The sequence below is a fragment of the Pseudophryne corroboree genome, chromosome 3 (assembly GCF_028390025.1).
Source record: "Pseudophryne corroboree isolate aPseCor3 chromosome 3, aPseCor3.hap2, whole genome shotgun sequence".
Lineage (NCBI taxonomy): Eukaryota > Metazoa > Chordata > Amphibia > Anura > Myobatrachidae > Pseudophryne > Pseudophryne corroboree.
The window spans coordinates 682,741,021-682,761,159 of record NC_086446.1 but is presented as its reverse complement, the minus strand read 5'-3'; the positions used below and the strand labels follow the sequence as shown (position 1 = coordinate 682,761,159).

Genomic DNA, 20,139 nt, shown 5'->3' with positions numbered 1-20,139 from the left:
GTGCAATAGATAACACCTATCCTTGTGTATCAATGCCTTTTTCCCTATAGATTGTAAGCTTGCGAGCAGGGCCTTTCTACCTCTATGTCTGTCTGTTTTTGCCCAGTTTGTTCTATTACTATTGTTCTAATTGTAAAGCGCAACGGAATATGCTGCGCTACATAAGAAACTGTTAATAAATAAATAATTACATAGACAGTGCAGGAGAACACATTGCAGACTTTGGTTATGCTGGAAGGCAATTGTGATGATGGAGAAATACAGATGAGTCCTAATACATCTTTGCTGCAGTCACGCCAAACAGCCCCTCTTGGCACGCCAGGTCAATCTTCTAGCGTCGGGCATATTTTTTGCGGAAAATGCATCTTTATCGCAACACAATGCAACTAGGACACAAGGAGACTATGCTGATCAATTTGATATGACATTTGTATATATGTGTGCGACTGAGTCTCTAAATCTGTACATGAAGTGTTACAATGTAGCAGCCGCACCTTTTTTCCAGTACAGGTTATGTTCTGGTCCATATACAGACTCTGTCACACACAATATACAAGTGTCAAATGAATCAGCACACGCTCTTGTACATCTTAGCTGCATCGTGTTGTGACTAAGATGCATTTTCGGGGAAAAAAAGACGCCTGATGTTAGCAGAGTAACACAGGACCTTCCTGCTCACTCACGCCAGGCATCTCGCGCAGCATGGCGTACTGAGGCTAGATGTATGAGGACACATCAGTACGTCTTTAGAGGCACAAAACTCATTGATAATTAATAAGCTCAAATAACTTTTTAATGTGCTGCAACAACTGTCAAGTCATTGAAAAAGTATGTCTGCTCCCTACTGTACATGGGGAGTCACTAGACATTTTCCCTACAAATAGCATGCTAGTTCTGTCAATTTAGAAACTGATATCAGTTTTATTTAAAAAGAATGCAAAAATGGCAACCCCCAACAACATTGTTTATTAGAACAAATGTCAAAGCGCTCAAATCTGTGTCATATTTATGAATTCTAATATAATTTTTGGTGGAGAGAAGCGGCATTACTAGGGTGAGTGTTACCCTGGGCGAACACTCACCATGTCACCTTGCGATGTCATGCCCCCTAACTAATGACATCTTGGAGGCATAGCCTCATGTCACACTCTGGTATTCGTCATGCTGGGCAGTCCCCAGGCTCTCCCTGGTCTCATTGCTGCTCAGTGACACCTTCGGAGGGTGTGGCACCAAAATAGCAGAGAAGCTCAGCTGTTTTAGTGTCACCCCCTCAGATGGTGTCACCTGTTGCCGCCCATACCCTCCTAGTGACCGCACTGATGGAATGCTACATGTTATTAACAATTTCGCCAATAAAATCCCCCTCTCCCAACTATTGGATGTCCCAATCAACTGTGATACTCACCTTGCAAGCATAAATTCCCTGCATATATTCTAGCAATGTCTTTCTCTTTTTAGGCTCTTCGGATATTGTGTGTGATTTGCTTGGGGCGAAGGGTAAAGATATACTGTACATCGGGGATCATATCTTTGGAGACATTTTGAAGTCCAAGAAGCGCCAGGGTTGGAGAACATTCCTGGTCATCCCGGAGCTGGCGCAAGAGCTTCACGTCTGGACCGACAAAAGCTGTAAGAGACCACAAACCATAATAATGTTAGAACAGTATGTTGAACTACGCAACACGTAAATATTATACATTAGAACATAGCCTTATTTTAAGCACCATTTAGCTGAAACGTTACTTAACGGTTAATGCATTTATAGTGTTAGGAAATAAATGCAAGACTTGGAATGTATTTCGGTGTATTTAGTGGATAATGGGATAGCAACAGTGATTTAATCCCATGTGTGTTAAAGAAACCAACAGCTGTAGTGTACGTGGTTTATACAATGTCTATGTGTTTTTCAGACAGTTATTTAGTAATCTGGAGAGAAGTGAAGGTAGAACTGTTGGTATGGAGAAGAATAGATATGTTTAGTATTACAGAGTAATATTATCTGTCAAGACAGGCCCTTGTGTGCTTGACTGTATACTGGTACAAGCTTTTATGGACAGGTATTGGCCTTCTTGCCTCTGCATGCTGTCTCTGTATATGGAAATATGTACGTTTCATATGACAGAGGAAAACTGGAATAAAAATGATATGCTTTAACGTTTAACACAATTCTTGTTATGTTCATTAGGGATGTAAATAACATTGCTTAAACATTCTAATAATGTTATTAGTGAGAGTGAGAGGACGTGTGTGGGAATGTTTGTTGTGAAGGTAATCAGTGGAGATCAATGATCGGGGGGGTGTGGTATGGGACTATTGGTCGACAGGGATGCTAGGTCGACACGGTCTTTAGGTCGACATGTTCTGGGTCGACAGGTCAAAAGGTCGACATGAGTTTTTTCACTTTTTTGTTGTCGTTTTCTCCGTACAGTGACCGGAAACCCCAATTAGTGCACCGTGTCCCCTCGCTTCGCTCGCCATGCTTGGGCAAGGTGCCTCGCTCCGCTACCACTGCACTCGGCACAGGTTACCATTCCCAATTGTAGTCCACGTGGATCGTAGAGTATGAAAAAGTTCAAAAAAAATAAAAAATTTTTTGAAAAACTCATGTTGACCTTTTGACCTGTCGACCTAAAGACCCTGTCAACCTACTTACTGTCGACCAATAGTGGTCGACCAAAACTTGTCGACCTACTTGTTGTTGACCTAAAGACCGGATCCTGATTGGGGTGGGGGGTTTGTAAGTCTTAATTACTCATTACTTTAACCAATTGCAGAGGTTTTTAACGTGTGAATTTTAAACAAGGACTCCACCTCTCCTGAAAGCTTGTGTCTCTAAGTGAGAGTCAGCCACTCAACGGTAGTATTGTCCTATGCAGCTTCACCTTAGCTGCGACCACTGTTTAGACTATTTTCCATTGGTACATGTGTCATGATAAGTCACTTGGTGTAGATAAGGCACGCAAGTGGCATAGTGAGGTATATCTGCATGTTGGGTATAGTCAGGAGATCCCTACTGGGCTGTGCAGGAGGAGTGCAGGGTGAGGGTTACAATCTTTATATTGTGCAGGACATGTTTTCATGTCACCCAGAGGAACTTTAACCCTACATAGGATTACAGCTTCACATGTGCATGAGGTGCCTCAACAAGAGTCCACCACCTTTTTTGCTGAGTTCCAAAAGTAAGATTTAATTTTTACCCCTCTTAATCCTACTTGAGTGCTGCTTCAAGTTAAAATGTATCTTTTCCCAGTATATATTTAAATCGCACATATACTGTGTATACCTTATTGCTTTTTAGTTCTCAGATCCACCCCCCTCTGCTTCTATCTCACCGTGCTCTGTTTCTTCTGCATTCTGGCTGATTCCTGGTATCTCCCCCGTCCCTGTTGCCACCTGACACGGCTTCATGTGACCACAAAATTGTTATTGTATTAGTAGCATGCTAAGATCTGGTCAAGCTTGCACATTGGCAGAGCCATTTCATGTAGACGCTCCTTAGCTACCAGAGGGCTCTGCCACTTATTGGGAGACCGTGTGGTAGCTAACAGGGCTTAGATCCAGATTTTGCTTGTCACAGTCCGGGCAGTTTGTCTCCCTTCATAGCGTCTCATATTTGGGTGTCTTTGGCGTCTTTACTTTTCAGTTTCAGTCTTTTGTTTTGGTGTTTTTATTTTGTTTGTTTTGTTGTTTTTTATTTTACTTTCTGCTGTCTCTCTATTGTACAGTGTTTGCATATAATAGGCACAGCATTTTGTTGTTTGATGAGTGTACCTATAGCTTGTGCTTCATCTTCTCCTGTAATTTCACTTGGTTTAGCGCTGTTTGAAGAGCTCCAGAGTTTGGATATCTTCCTGTCAGAACTCTATAAGTAAGTAGTGTTATTGTTAGGTTTAGGCTGCGGGGGAGGGGTTAGGTTTAGACTGCGGGGATGGGGGGTTTGGTTTAGGCACCCCCGGGGAGGGTTAGGGTTAGGCTGCGAAGGAAGAGGGGAGGGTTTGGTTTAGGCTGCAGTAATGGAGGGTTAGGTCTTGGGAATTCTAAACAGGATGTGTAGTCCGTATTCAGACTGCCGGCATCCCGACCGTCTGCATTTCAGCTACAACCCCTATAGATTAAGGGCAATATTAACCATAAAGAGCTTGAAAAGTCCTAAAACCATGTTTCTTTTAATACGGTTTTAAATTATTGTTTGTTTTTTATTTAATTTTATGTAAGTTCTGTCCAGTATCTGTATATGGACAGTTTTGCACCTATATTGCTGGAAGGAAAACAGAAAACTGCAGTATATGGTAGACTTCTATAGAGGCCATTCCATTTACCAGGGGGCCACCTGTTTATGAGTTAGTATACCTGCCACAAACTATACCCCAGACACCAGCATGTGCTAATGTAGAAACTGTTTGCTATAGTTATTAAATGCTGTAGTAGTAGTAGTAGTAGTAGTAGTAGTAGTAGTAGTAGTAGTATGAATCAAATCTACAGGCTGTGTCTGTTATACACTATACAGCATTGTCTATAGGATGTTGTACAATATCCAATTTGTTGTTTTACTTTTAGGCATCTGGACAGTAGCAGCAATGAGAGACCCGACATCAGCTCCATCCAGAGGCGAATTAAGGTATTACTGTATATCTAACTGATTCTCTTCCTGCAGAGAACATTGCTTGGTTGTTATGCAAGATAGGAGCAATTGTGCCTGTTTTTTATCCGCTGCTGGCATATTGCTAGCCAGACACTTCTCCTTTTCTGATTCATCATAATTGAATTTCTCTAACGTCCTAGTGGATGCTGGGGATTCCGTAAGGACCATGGGGAATAGACGGGCTCCGCAGGAGATGGGGCACTCTAAAGAAAGATTTAGTACTACCTGGTGTGCACTGGCTCCTCCCTCTATGCCCCTCCTCCAGACCTCAGTTAGAATCTGTGCCCGGTCAGAGCTGGGTGCTTTTAGTGAGCTCTCCTGAGCTTGCTAATAAGAAAGTATTTTAGTTTTTTTATATTTAGTTATTTGTTTTTTTATTTTCAGAGAGCTTCTGCTGGCAACAGACTCTCTGCTACGTGGGACTGAGGGGAGAGAAGCAAACCTACTAACTGCGGCTAGGTTGCGCTTCTTAGGCTACTGGACACCATTAGCTCCAGAGGGATCGAACACAGGACCTGACCTTGTCGTCCGTTCCCGGAGCCGCGCCGCCGTCCCCCTCGCAGAGCCAGAAGTCAGAAGCCGGCAGAAGCAAGAAGACATCGAAATCGGCGGCAGAAGACTCCTGTCTTCACATGAGGTAGCCATTGCGCCCACACTACCCACACACTCCGGTCACTGTAGGGTGCAGGGCGCAGGGGGGGGCGCCCTGGGCAGCAATTAGGATACCTCTTGACAAAAAGACACATATATACAGCTGGGCACGGTATATATGTACGAGCCCCCGCCATTTTATTACACAGACCCGGGACTGAAGCCCGCCGCTAAGGGGGCGGGGCTTTCTTCCTCAGCACTAACCAGCGCCATTTTCTCTTCACAGCTCCGCTGAGAGGAAGCTCCCCAGGCTCTCCTCTGCAGTATCAAGGTAGAAAAAGGGTAAAAAGAGAGGGGGGGCACATAAATTTAGGCGCAAAATTATCATAAACAGCAGCTACTGGGTAAACACTAAGTTACTGTGTAATCCCTGGGTTATATAGCGCTGGGGTGTGTGCTGGCATACTCTCTCTCTGTCTCCCCAAAAGGCCTTGTGGGGTCCTGTCCTCAATTAGAGCATTCCCTGTGTGTGTGCGGTGTGTCGGTACGTTTGTGTCGACATGTTTGACGAGGACGGTTACGTGGAGGCAGAAATAGTGCAAGTGACTGTGGTGTCGCCGCACTGATTGGATGGATATGTGGAAGGTGTTAAATGATAATGTAAGCTCCTTGCATAAAAGGTTGGATAATCAATCAGGGTCTCAACCCGTGTCTGATTCTGCAGCTCAGAGGCCGTCAGGGTCTCAAAAGCGCCCACTATCCCAGTTGGTTGACACAGATGTCGACACGGATTCTGACTCCAGTGTCGATGACGATGAGGCAAAGTTGCAGCCTAAAATGACTAAAGCCATCCGATACATGATTATAGCAATGAAGGATGTATTGCACATACCGGAGGAAAACCCTGTCCCTGACAAAAGGGTATATATGTATGAGGAGAAAAAGCAAGAGGTGACTTTTCCCCCTTCACATGAGTTAAAATAAGATTTTACTTACCGATAAATCTATTTCTCGTAGTCCGTAGTGGATGCTGGGGACTCCATCAGGACCATGGGGATTAGCGGCTCCGCAGGAGACAGGGCACAAAACTAAAGCTTTAGGATCAGGTGGTGTGTACTGGCTCCTCCCCCTATGACCCTCCTCCAAGCCTCAGTTAGGATACTGTGCCCGGACGAGCGTACACAATAAGGAAGGATATTGAATCCCGGGTAAGACTCATACCAGCCACACCAATCACACCGTATAACTTGTGATCTAAACCCAGTTAACAGTATGACAAACGTAGGAGCCTCTGAACAGACGGCTCACAACAAATAACAACCCGATTTTTTTGTAACAATAACTATGTACAAGTATTGCAGACAATCCGCACTTGGGATGGGCGCCCAGCATCCACTACGGACTACGAGAAATAGATTTATCGGTAAGTAAAATCTTATTTTCTCTGACGTCCTAAGTGGATGCTGGGGACTCCGTCAGGACCATGGGGATTATACCAAAGCTCCCAAACGGGCGGGAGAGTGCGGATGACTCTGCAGCACCGAATGAGAAAACTCCAGGTCCTCTTTAGCCAGGGTATCAAATTTGTAGAATTTTACAAACGTGTTCTCCCCCGACCACGTAGCTGCTCGGCAGAGTTGTAATGCCGAGACCCCTCGGGCAGCCGCCCAGGATGAGCCCACCTTCCTTGTGGAATGGGCCTTGACAGATTTAGGCTGTGGCAGGCCTGCCACAGAATGTGCAAGTTGAATTGTGCTACAAATCCAACGAGCAATCGTCTGCTTAGAAGCAGGAGCACCCAGCTTGTTGGGTGCATACAGTATAAACAGCGAGTCAGATTTTCTGACTACAGCCGTCCTTGAAATGTATATTTTCAATGCCCTGACAACGTCCAGCAACTTGGAATCTTCCAAATCGCTAGTAGCCGCAGGCACCACAATAGGCTGGTTCAGGTGAAACGCTGACACCACCTTAAGCAGAAACTGAGGACGCGTCCGCAGTTCTGCCCTGTCCGAATGGAAAATCAGATATGGGCTCTTATACGATAAAGCCGCCAATTCTGATACTCTCCTGGCTGAAGCCAGGGCCAGTAGCATGGTTACTTTCCATGTAAGATATTTCAAATCCACCGATTTGAGTGGCTCAAACCAATGGGATTTGAGAAAATCCAAAACTACATTCAGGTCCCACGGAGCCACTGGGGGCACAACCGGGGGCTGTATATGTAGTACTCCTTTTACAAAAGTCTGGACTTCAGGAACTGAAGCCAATTCTTTCTGGAAGAAAATCGACAGGGCCGAAATTTGAACCTTAATGGACCCCAATTTGAGGCCCATAGACAATCCTGTTTGCAGGAAATGTAGGAATCGACCCAGTTGAAATTCCTCCGTGGGGGCCTTCCTGGCCTCACACCACGCAACATATTTTCTCCAAATGCGGTGATAATGTTGTGCAGTCACCTCCTTCCTGGCTTTAACCAGTGTAGGAATGACCTCTTCTGGAATGCCTTTTTCCTTTAGAATTCGGCGTTCAACCGCCATGCCGTCAAACGCAGCCGCGGTAAGTCTTGGAATAGACACGGTCCCTGCTGAATCAGGTCCCGTCTTAGAGGTAGAGGCCACGGATTTTCCGTGAGCATCTCCTGAAGTTCCGGGTACCAAGTTCTTCTTGGCCAATCCGGAGCCACGAGTATCGTTCTTACTCCCCTTTGCCGTATAATTCTCAGTACTTTGGGTATGAGAGGCAGAGGAGGAAACACATACACTGACTGGTACACCCACGGTGTTACCAGAGCGTCCACAGCTATTGCCTGAGGGTCTCTTGACCTGGCGCAATACCTGTCTTGTTGAGGCGAGACGCCATCATATCCACCTTTGGTTTTTCCCAACGGTTCACAATCATGTGGAAGACTTCTGGATGAAGTCCCCCACTCTCCCGGGTGTAGATCGTGTCTGCTGAGGAAGTCTGCTTCCCAGTTGTCTACTCCCGGAATGAACACTGCTGACAGTGCTATCACATGATCTTCCGCCCAGCGAAGAATCCTTGCAGCTTCTGCCATTGCTCTCCTGCTTCTTGTGCCGCCCTGTCTGTTTACGTGGGCGACTGCCGTGATGTTGTCCGACTGGATCAACACCGGCTGACCCTGAAGCAGGGGTTTTGCCAGGCTTAGAGCATTGTAAATTGCTCTTAGCTCCAGTATATTTATATGAAGAGACATCTCCAGGCTTGACCATACTCCCTGGAAGTTTCTTCCCTGTGTGACCGCTCCCCAGCCTCTCAGACTGGCATCCGTGGTCACCAGGACCCAGTCCTGTATGCCGAATCTGCGGCCCTCTAACAGATAAGCACTCTGCAACCACCACAGAAGAGACACCCTTGTCCCTGGCGATAAGGTTATCCGCTGATGCATCTGCAGATGCGATCCGGACCATTTGTCCAGCAGATCCCACTGAAAAGTTTGTGCGTGGAATCTGCCGAATGGAATTGCTTCGTAAGAAGCCACCATCTTTCCCAGGACTCTTGTGCATTGATGCACAGACACTTTTCCTGGTTTTAGGAGGTTCCTGACAAGTTCGGATAACTCCTTGGCTTTCTCCTCCGGAAGAAACACCTTTTTCTGAACCGTGTCCAGAATCATTCCCAGGAACAGCAGACGTGTTGTCGGGGTCAACTGAGATTTTGGAAAATTCAGAATCCACCCGTGTTGTTGCAGCACTACTTGGGTTAGTGCTACTCCGTCCTCCAGCTGTTCTCTGGACCTTGCCCTTATCAGGAGATCGTCCAAGTAAGGGATAATTAATACGCCTCTTCTTCGCAGAAGAATCATCATTTCGGCCATTACCTTGGTAAAGACCCGAGGTGCCGTGGACAATCCAAACGGCAGCGTCTGAAACTGATAATGACAGTTTTGCACCACGAACCTGAGGTACCCTTGATGTGAAGGGCAAATTGGGAAATGCAGGTAAGCATCCTTTATGTCCAGGGACACCATAAAGTCCCCTTCTTCCAGATTCGCTATCACTGCTCTGAGTGATTCCATCTTGAACTTGAATTTTTGTATGTACAGGTTCAAAGATTTCAGATTTAGAATAGGTCTTACCGAGCCGTCCGGCTTCGGTACCACAAATAGCGTGGAGTAATACCCCTTTCCCTGTTGTAGGAGGGGTACCTTGACTATCACCTGCTGAGAAAACAGCTTGTGAATGGCTTCCAATACCGTCGCCCTGTCTGAGGGAGACGTTGGCAAAGCAGACTTTAGGAACCGGCGAGGGGGAGACTTCTCGAATTCCAACCTGTAACCCTGAGATACTACCTGCAGGATCCAAGGGTCCACCTGTGAGCAAGCCCACTGTGCGCTGAAATTCCTGAGTCGACCCCCCACCGCTCCTGAGTCCGCTTGTACAGCCCCAGCGTCATGCTGAGGGCTTTGCAGAAACCTGGGAGGGCTTCTGTTCCTGGGCAGGGGCTGCTTGCTGCCCTCTCTTACCCCTTCCTCTGCCCCGGGGCAGATATGACTGTCCTTTTGCCCTCTTGTTCTTATAGGACCGAAAGGACTGCGGCTGAAAAGACGGTGTCTTTTTCTGTTGGGAGGGGGTCTGAGGTAAAAAGGTGGATTTTCCGGCAGTTGCCGTGGCCACCAGATCCGATAGACCTACGCCAAATAATTCCTCCCCTTTATACGGCAATACTTCCATATGTCGTTTGGAATCCGCATCACCTGACCACTGTCGCGTCCATAAACTTCTTCTGGCAGATATGGACATCGCACTTACTCTCGATGCCAGAGTGCAAATATCCCTCTGAGCATCTCGCATATAAAGAAAAGCATCCTTTAATTGCTCTATAGTCAATAAAATACTGTCCCTATCCAGGGTATCAATATTTTCAGTCAGGGAATCCGACCAGACCACCCCAGCACTGCACATCCAGGCTGAGGCGATGGCTGGTCGCAGTATAACACCAGAATGTGTGTATATACTCTTTAGGGTAGTTTCCAGCCTCCTATCAGCTGGATCCTTGAGGGCGGCCGTATCAGGAGACGGTAACGCCACTTGTTTTGATAAGCGTGTGAGCGCCTTATCCACCCTAGGGGGTGTTTCCCAGCGCGCCCTAACCTCTGGCGGGAAAGGGTATAATGCCAATAACTTTTTTGAAATTAGCACTTTTCTATCTGGGTTAACCCACGCTTCATTCAATTCCTCTGATTCAGGAAAAACTACAGGTAGTTTTTTTTACCCCCCCACATAATACCCCTTTTTGTGGTACTTGCAGTATCAGAGATATGCAAAGCCTCCTTCATTGCCGTGATCATATAACGTGTGGCTCTACTTGAAAATACGTTTGTTTCTTCACCGTCGACACTAGATTCAGTGTCTGTGTCTGTGTCGACCGACTGAGGTAAAGGGCGTTTTACAGCCCCTGACGGTGTCTGAGACGCCTGGGCAGGTACCAACTGGTTTTCCGGCCGTCTCATGTCGTCAACTGATTTTTGTAATGTGCTGACATTATCACGTAATTCCATAAACAAAGCCATCCATTCCGGTGTCGACTCCCTGGGGGGTGACATCACCATTACCGGCAATTGCTCTGCCTCCACACCAACATCGTCCTCATACATGTCGACACACACGTACCGACACACACAGCAGACACACAGGGAATGCTCTTATCGAAGACAGGACCCCACTAGCCCTTTGGGGAGACAGAGGGAGAGTTTGCCAGCACACACCCAAGCGCTATAATATATATGGGAACAACCTTATATAAGTGTTGTATCCTTATAGCAGCTTAAATATATAAAATATCGCCAAAAAAGTGCCCCCCCCTCTCTGTTTTACCCTGTTTCTGTAGTGCAGTGCAGGGGAGAGTCCTGGGAGCCTTCCTCACAGCGGAGCTGAGCAGGAAAATGGCGCTGTGTGCTGAGGAGAATAAGCCCCGCCCCCTATTCCGGCGGGCTTTTCTCCCGTAGTTTGTAATATCTGGCAGGGGTTAAATACATCCATATAGCCTCAAGGGCTATATGTGATGTATTTTTTATCCATAAAAGGTATTTACATTGCTGCCCAGGGCGCCCCCAGCAGCGCCCTGCACCCTCCGTGACCGTTGGTGAGAAGTGTGTGACAAACAATGGCGCACAGCTGCAGTGCTGTGCGCTACCTTCAAGAAGACTGAAGAGCCTTCTCCGCCGGTTTCTGGACCTTCAATCTTCAGCATCTGCAAGGGGGGTCGGCGGCGCGGCTCCGGGACGAACCCCAGGGTGAGACCTGTGTTCCGACTCCCTCTGGAGCTAATGGTGTCCAGTAGCCTAAGAAGCCAATCCATCCTGCACGCAGGTGAGTTGAACTTCTCTCCCCTAAGTCCCTCGATGCAGTGAGCCTGTTGCCAGCAGGACTCACTGAAAATAAAAAACCTAAAAACTTTTTCTAAGCAGCTCCTTAAGAGAGCCACCTAGATTGCACCCTGCTCGGACGGGCACAAAAACCTAACTGAGGCTTGGAGGAGGGTCATAGGGGGAGGAGCCAGTACACACCACCTGATCCTAAAGCTTTAGTTTTGTGCCCTGTTTCCTGCGGAGCCGCTAATCCCCATGGTCCTGACGGAGTCCCCAGCATCCACTTAGGACGTCAGAGAAATGAATTATGTGAAAAAGCATGGGATTCCCCCGATAAGAAAGTGCTGATTTCCAAAAGGTTACTTATATGGCGTACCCTTTCCCGCCAACGGACAGGATGCGCTGGGAATCCTCCCCTAGGGTAGATAAAGCTCTGACACGCTTATCTAAAAAGGTGGCCCTGCCGTCACAGGATACGGCCGCCCTAAAGGATCCTGCAGATAGGAAGCAGGAAAGTATCCTGAAGTCTGTTTATGCACACTCAGGTACTATACTGAGGCCGGCTATTGCGTCGGCCTGGATGTGTAGTGCTGTAGCAGCATGGACAGATAATCTGTCTGAGGAAATGGATATCTTAGACAAGGATACCATTTTACTGACCCTGGGGCATATAAAAGACGCTGTCCTATATATGAGGGATGCCCTACATTTGCCTACTGGGCTCTAGAATAAATGCAATGTCAATTTCTGCCAGAAGGGTCCTGTGGACTCGGCAATGGACAGGTGATGCCGACTCCAAAAAGCACATGGAGGTGTTACCTTACAAGGGTGAGGAATTGTTTGGGGACGGTCTCTCGGACCTAGTTTCCACAGCTACGGCTGGGAAGTCAAACTTTTTGCCATATATTCACTCACAGCCTAAGAAAGCACCGTATTACCAAATGCAGTCCTTTCGATCACAGAGAAGCAAGAAGGTCAGAGGTGCGTCCTTTCTGGCCAGAGGCAGGGGTAGAGGAAAGAAGCTGCACAACACAGCTAGTTCCCAGGAACAGAAGTCCTCCCCGGCTTCCACTAAATCCACCGCATGACGCTGGGGCTCCACAGGAGCCAGGAGCGGTGGGGGCGCGTCTCCGAAATTTCAGCCACCAGTGGGTTCGCTCACAGGTGGATCCCTGGGCTATACAGATTGTGTCTCAGGGATACAAGCTGGAATTCGAAGTGATGCCCCCTCACCGTTACCTCAAATCGGCCCTGCCAGCTTCCCCCAAAGAAAGGGAAGTAGTGTTAGCGGCAATTCACAAGTTATATCTCCAGCAGGTGGTGGTAAAGGTTCCCCTCCTTCAACAAGGAAGAGGATACTATTCCTCAATGTTTGTGGTACCGAAACCGGACGGTTCGGTCAGACCCATATTGAATTTAAAATCCCTGAATATTTATCTGAAAAGATTCAAGTTCAAAATGGAATCGCTCAGAGCGGTCATTGCAAGCCTGGAAGAGGGGGATTTTATGGTGTCTCTGGACATCAAGGATGCGTACTTGCATGTCCCCATTTATCCACCTCATCAGGAGTACCTCAGGTTTGTGGTACAGGACTGTCATTACCAATTCCAGACGTTGCCGTTTGGCCTGTCCACGGCACTGAGAATATTTACCAAGGTGATGGCGGAAATGATGGTGCTCCTTCGGAAGCAAGGGGTTACGATTATCCCATACTTGGACGATCTCCTCATAAAAGCGAGGTCCAAGGAGCGGTTGCTGATCAGCGTAGCACTCTCTCAGGAAGTGTTGCAACAGCACGGCTGGATTCTGAATATTCCAAAGTCGCAGCTGATTCCTACGACGCGTCTGCCCTTCCTGGGCATGATTCTGGACACAAACCAGAAAAGGGTGTTTCTCCCGGAGGAGAAGGCTCAGGAGCTCGTGACTCTGGTCAGAGGCCTCCTAAAACCAAAACAGGTATCGGTGCATCGCTGCACGCGTGTCCTGGGAAAGATGGTGGCGTCATACGAAGCCATTCCCTTCGGCAGGTTCCATGCGAGGATCTTTCAGTGGGATCTGTTGGACAAATGGTCGGATCGCATCTTCAGATGCATCGACTGATCACCCTGTCCCCCAGGGCCAGGGTGTCTCTTCTGTGGTGGCTGCAAAGTGCTCACCTCCTCGAGGGCTGCAGGTTCGGCATACAGGACTGGGTCCTGGTGACCACGGATGCAAGCCTCCGAGGATGGGGGGCAGTCACTCAAGGCAGAAACTTCCAGGGGCTGTGGTCAAGTCAGGAGACTTGTCTGCACATCAATATCCTGGAACTAAGGGCCGTATACAACGCCCTGAGTCAAGCGGAGCCTCTGCTGCAAAACCAACCAGTGCTGATTCAGTCAGACAACATCACGGCAGTGGCCCATGTAAACCGCCAGGGCGGCACAAGAAGCAGGGTGGCAATGGCAGAAGCCACCAGGATTCTTCGTTGGGCGGAGAATCACGTACCAGCACTGTCAGCAGTGTTCATTCCGGGAGTGGACAACTGGGAAGCAGACTTCCTCAGCAGGCACGACCTCCACCCGGGAGAGTGGGGACTTCATCAAGAAGTCTTCACGCAGATTGCAAATCGATGGGAACTGCCACAGGTGGACATGATGGCGTCCCGTCTCAACAAAAAGCTAAAAAGATATTGCGCCAGGTCAAGGGACCCTCAGGCGATAGCTGTGGACGCACTAGTAACACCGTGGGTGTTCCAGTCGGTCTATGTGTTTCCTCCTCTTCCTCTCATACCAAAGGTGCTGAGAATTGTAAGAAAAAGAGGAGTGAGAACAATACTCATTGTTCCGGACTGGCCAAGAAGGACTTGGTACCCGGAATTGCAAGAAATGCTCACAGAGGACCCGTGGCCTCTGCCTCTCAGACAGGACCTGTTACAACAGGGGCCCTGTCTGTTCCAAGACTTACCGCGGCTGCGTTTGACGGCATGGCGGTTGAACGCCGGATCCTAGCGGAAAAAGGCATTCCGGATGAAGTTATTCCTACGCTGATAAAGGCTAGGAAGGATGTGACAGCAAAGCATTATCACCGTATATGGCGAAAATATGTTGCTTGGTGTGAGGCCAGGAAGGCCCCTACAGAGGAATTCCAGCTGGGTCGATTCCTGCACTTCCTACAGTCAGGAGTGACTATGGGCCTGAAATTAGGGTCCATAAAGGTCCAGATTTCGGCCCTATCCATTTTCTTCCAAAAAGAACTGGCTTCACTGCCTGAGGTACAGACATTTGTTAAGGGAGTGCTGCATATTCAGCCCCCTTTTGTGCCACCAGTGGCACTTTGGGATCTTAACGGGGTGTTGAGTTTCCTGAAATCCCACTGGTGTGAGCCACTTAAGACCGTGGAGCTAAAGTATCTCACGTGGAAAGTGGTCATGCTGTTGGCCTTAGCTTCGGCTAGGCGTGTGTCAGAATTGGCGGCTTTGTCATGTAAAAGCCCCTATCTGGTTTTCCATATGGATAGGGCAGAATTGCGGACTCGTCCGCAATTTCTGCCAAAGGTGGTGTCATCCTTTCATTTGAACCAACCTATTGTGGTGCCTGCGGCTACTGGTGACTTGGAGGATTCCAAATTGCTTGACGTAGTCCGGGCTTTAAAGATTTATGTGACCAGAACGGCTGGAGTCAGGAAGACTGACTCGCTGTTTGTCCTGTATGCATCCAACAAGCTGGGTGCTCCTGCTTCAAAGCAAACTATTGCTCGCTGGATCTGTGGCACGATTCAGCAGGCTCATTCTGCGGCAGGGTTGCCGCATCCAAAATCAGTGAAAGCCCATTCCACGAGAAAGGTGGGCTCTTCTTGGGCGGCTGCCCGAGGAGTCATGGCGTTACAGCTTTGCCGAGCTGCTACTTGGTCGGGTTCAAACACATTTGCAAAGTTCTACAAGTTTGATACCCTGGCTGAGGAGGACCTTGAGTTTGCCCATTCGGTGCTGCAGAGTCATCAGCACTCTCCCGCCCGTTTGGGAGCTTTGGTATAATCCCCATGGTCCTTACGGAATCCCCAGCATCCACTAGGACGTTAGAGAAAATAAGATTTTACTCACCGGTAAATCTATTTCTCGTAGTCCGTAGTGGATGCTGGGCGCCCGTCCCAAGTGCGGACTTTCTGCAATACGTGTATATAGTTATTGCTTACTAAAGGGTTATGTTATGTGGCATCAGTTGAGTGATGCTTGTTTGTTGTTCATACTGTTAACTGGGTAAGTTTATCACGAGTTATACGGTGTGATTGGTGTGGCTGGTATGAGTCTTACCCTGGATTCCAAAATCCTTTCCTTGTAATGTCAGCTCTTCCGGGCACAGTTTCCTTAACTGAGGTCTGGAGGAGGGGCATAGAGGGAGGAGCCAGTGCACACCAGGTAGTACTAAATCTTTCTTTAGAGTGCCCAGTCTCCTGCGGAGCCCGTCTATTCCCCATGGTCCTTACGGAATCCCCAGCATCCACTACGGACTACGAGAAATAGATTTACCGGTGAGTAAAATCTTATTTTCTGCTGCAGGGTACACTGGGCTCCACAGGGAATGACTTTGGGTGTAGAGTAGGATCTTGATCCGAGGCACCAACAGACTCAAAGCTTTGACCTTCTTCCCAAGATGCATAGCGCCGCCTCCTCTATAACCCTGCCTCCGTGCACAGGAGCTCAGTTTTGTAGTTTGTGCCATGCAGTAAGCAGGCAAACAACAGGTGGGCTGCTACAGCAGCCCTAAGAAGAGCTTTTTAAGCGAAGATAGAAGACTTCAAGGGCTGCAGCAGTGATAGATGTCAGTCTGACATCTCCTGCTGCAGCTCCATCACCTCCCCCAGCGGCGCTGTATACTCCCGCGCTCTGGTTGCCGGGTACTTACAGCGGAGGCTCCGGTTTGCTCACCGTTAGTCACACACTCGCCGAAGTTTTCCTGGATCGCGTGGCCGCACTCAGGGAGGAGGTTAGTGGGTCCCCTAGGCGGGTCCCGCTGAAATCGCGATCCGGCGCGGACGGTGGACATTGTGGTCGAGCAGGGACTCCACTAAACCACCAGGGCAAGGGCACAGGTCGGTTTTTACCTCATAAAAAACGTTTTTTTATTACAGCCCATAGTACCAGCGGTGAGGTCCAGCAGGGGGATAAGGCTTGGACCTGTAGTCCCTCCCCCAGCCCCAGGGCGCCATTTACAGTAATGTTACCGCCCTGGAGCTGCATATATCTCTCTCCCTCACTCCCAGTCAGTGTTTGGGCGCCATTACACAGAGCAGCATTGTGACTGGGACTGTTTGGTCAAATCCTCCTTTGTAAAGCCGCCTGCCTGTCAGCGCTGTGCATTTTACAAGACACTTAAGTATTCTACATGTCTATAGACAGTGTTAGTTAAGAAACAGTGCATTTGGTCAGGGTTATATAGTACAAGTACCCTGTGATACACATCCAGTCTTTACTGTGCATTGATATATCTACTAATTATATAGCTATACTGAGTACTACTCTGTATTGCTAGTCCAGTGCAGTTTTATTGCATGTCATAATTTCTGCATTGTACATTGTGACTATGTGTGTGCATGTAGCTGCTGTGTAACCTCCATTTCGTGTCTCTCACTCAGATTGCTATCCCTATATTCTATAACCAGAGGGGGCTAAGTGCGTCAGGTTTAGCATTTAATATAAGTAGTTCACAGGATATACTCAGTGTGTATTTTTCTCTGTGATTTTTAGTCACGCTATACCTCTTGAATTCCCTGTTTGTGCTGATACACTGCACAGGGGGTTCTTGTCAGGTATTGTGCTGCTGATATTGTACTGTGTTGCCTTGCATTGAGCTTTCGGATATGTCAGCTACAAATGGCAATGGTACTGGGGCTGATCCCACTTTGCGTGGTGGTGACGCTGCAGACACATTTGAGGAAAACATAGCAGCTGAGGGTTCAGGTTCTGGGGGATCCTTACCCCCAAGTGGGACTGTAGCAACGGGGGTTCAAAAACCACCTTGGGCTACCTTCTCCACGCTATTAAATACGCTGTTAACTAGACTAATGCCCCCCGATGGGACCTCCTGTGCCGGTACAATCGCTTATGGTCCCCACGGTTATCCCGCCATGGGCAGATCAACTGTCTGCTCAGTTACAGCAATTGAACCAATCACTGATTACTCAAAGTCTAACTCTCGCCCGCCTAAGACCAAGGGGTCCTCTAAGCGGGCCGTTACTTCCTCACAGTCCACCAACGTCCCAGACTCCTCGTCTGATGAGGATGGCATTTATACTGACCCCACAGATTCTGATCCCGACGCTTCTGATGGGGAATGTTTCACAGGTGGATGTTCCTGACTTTTTGGAGGCTATCAGGACCATTCTTCAAATTACTGATGACCCGGAGCCTGATGCTGCCCCTAAGAAACCGGACAGGTTTAAACATCAGAAAGTGTTTAAACAAGTTTGACCTCCTTCTGATCATTTAGTTGACATATACGTCAGGAGTCCTGGGAAAATCCAGGAAAGAAATTCACGCCTCACAAGAAGATGCTGGCTCGCTACCCACTCGGAAACCCATTGGGAAACACCCCACGCCAGTGGATTCGCAGGTGGCGCGGCTGGTGGTATCCTCAGCTGTGCTGGAACTACCGTCACGTCTCTAAAAGAACCGACGGATAAGCGTGTGGAGGGTTGTTTAAAGGCAATTTACACCCTAACTGGTGCTGCGCATAGAAACATAGAATTTGTCGGCAGATAAGAACCACTTGGCCCATCTAGTCTGCCCCCCTTTTTTTTTTTTTTTTTTTTTACATTATTTTTATCTCTAACCTTATTTGATCCTTATTTCTTTGTAAGGATATCCTTATGTCTATCCCATGCATGTTTAAATTGCTCTACTGTCTTAGCCTCTACCACCTCTGATGGGAGGCTATTCCACTTGTCCACTACCCTTTCTGTGAAATAATTTTTCCGCAAATTTCCCCTGAACCTCCCCCCCTCCAGCCTCAGTGCATGTCCTCGTGTCCTATTGCTTCTCTTCATTTGGAGAATGTTTCCCTCCTGGACTTTGTTAAAACCCTTGATATATTTGAAAGTTTCTATCATGTCCCCCCTTTCCCTTCTCTGCTCCAAACTATACATATTGAGATTTCTTAGTCTTTCTGGGTATGTTTTGTGATATAATAGGCCCACCATTGCAGCGACATGGGTTGCAGAGGCTGTTGAAGCGTGGGCTCAGGAGCTGGAGGCGGAGTTGCCTTCCAACGCTTCTGATCATGCTAGACAATGTCTATCTTATATTGTAACAGCTTCTCATTACATTAAGGAGGCGGCTTCTGATGCCGGTATTCTGGCGGCCAAGGCTTCTACTACGTCCATTTTGGCTCGCCGGATTCTCTGGTTACGGTCCTGATCTGTGGATCTGGACTCAGAGAAGACCTCAATAAGATAGTGGCTGACATAGCTTCTGCTAAAACAGCATGTCTACCTAATACTGCTCCTTCGGTGCCGAAGGCTAAGAGTACTTTATTTCGCTCCTTTCGTCCTTCAGGGAAAGCTAAAGGTCAGGCGTACCCGAAACAGGTTCGCACTTCCAAACCCAGTAAGCCCAAACCCAAACGGGCCTGGGCTGCCCGTCAGCCTGCTTCCAAAACTGACAAGTCTGCCGCATGACGGGGCGGGCCTCCCTCTGGGGGATCCCAGGATGGGGGGCCGACTTCTAGGGTTTACCCAGGAATGGTTGAGGACCACTTCAGATGCCTGGGTACGGGAAGTCGTCCTTCGAGGTTACGCCATATCCTTCAAAAATCGTCTCCCTCATCGATTTTGCCTGACAGACATCCCTTCGGATCAGGTGAAGGCAAAAACTCTTTATTCGGTGGTACAGTCCCTCCTGGACACAGGAGTGGTAGTACAGGTGCCTCTGGCTCAGAGAGGCAAGGGGTACTATTCACCGCTGTTCCTAGTCCCGAAACTGAATGGGTCATCCCGGCCCATTCTCAACCTCAAGTCCTTGAACAAATTTGTGAGGGTCTCCAAGTTTCGTATGGAAACTCTTCGCTCTATTGTTCTGGCCTTGGGACCTGGGGATTATATGGTCTCCCTGGACATACAGGATGCTTACCTGCATATTCCCATTGCAGTGTCGCATCAGCAGTACCTGAGGTTTGCGGTTGGCAACCTCAATGAATAATTTCGGGCATTACCTTTTGGTTTGACCACGGCTCCGCGAGTCTTCACCAAGGTCACGGCGGTAATGATGGCTGTACTCCGCCGTCAAGGGGTCAGGCTCCTACCGTACCTGTACGACTTGTTGATCCTGGCAAATTCCCAAGAAATTCTCCTATGCCATCTATATCTGACTATCCAGTTTCTGCAAGCCCACGGGTGGCTCATCAACTGGAAGAAATATTCCCTGGTCCCTGCTCAGAGCATGGTGCAGCTGGGGGCATTGTTGGACACTCACAACCAGCGGTTGTTCTTGTCTCAGGAGAAAGTCCTGAAGCTTCAGGACAGGATTCGATGCTTCCTGTCTCGTCCGCAAGTGTCGATACATTCGGCAATGCAAGTGCTAGGTCTCATGGTGTCGGCTTTCGAC

At 48.2% G+C, this 20,139-nt stretch overlaps 1 protein-coding gene across 5 annotated transcripts in view; it reads left to right on the top strand.

Moving 5' to 3' along the window:
• NT5C2 (5'-nucleotidase, cytosolic II) overlaps positions 1–20,139 on the top strand; it is a 155,199-nt gene that overhangs the window by 115,621 nt on the left and 19,439 nt on the right. For all 5 annotated transcript variants that reach the window (XM_063961952.1, XM_063961953.1, XM_063961950.1 and 2 more), the window contains 3 exons: positions 1,459–1,629; positions 3,817–3,868; positions 4,558–4,618. In XM_063961952.1, the coding sequence (XP_063818022.1) occupies positions 1,459–1,629; positions 3,817–3,868; positions 4,558–4,618 (284 nt within the window). The remainder of the gene's footprint in view (positions 1–1,458; positions 1,630–3,816; positions 3,869–4,557; positions 4,619–20,139) is intronic.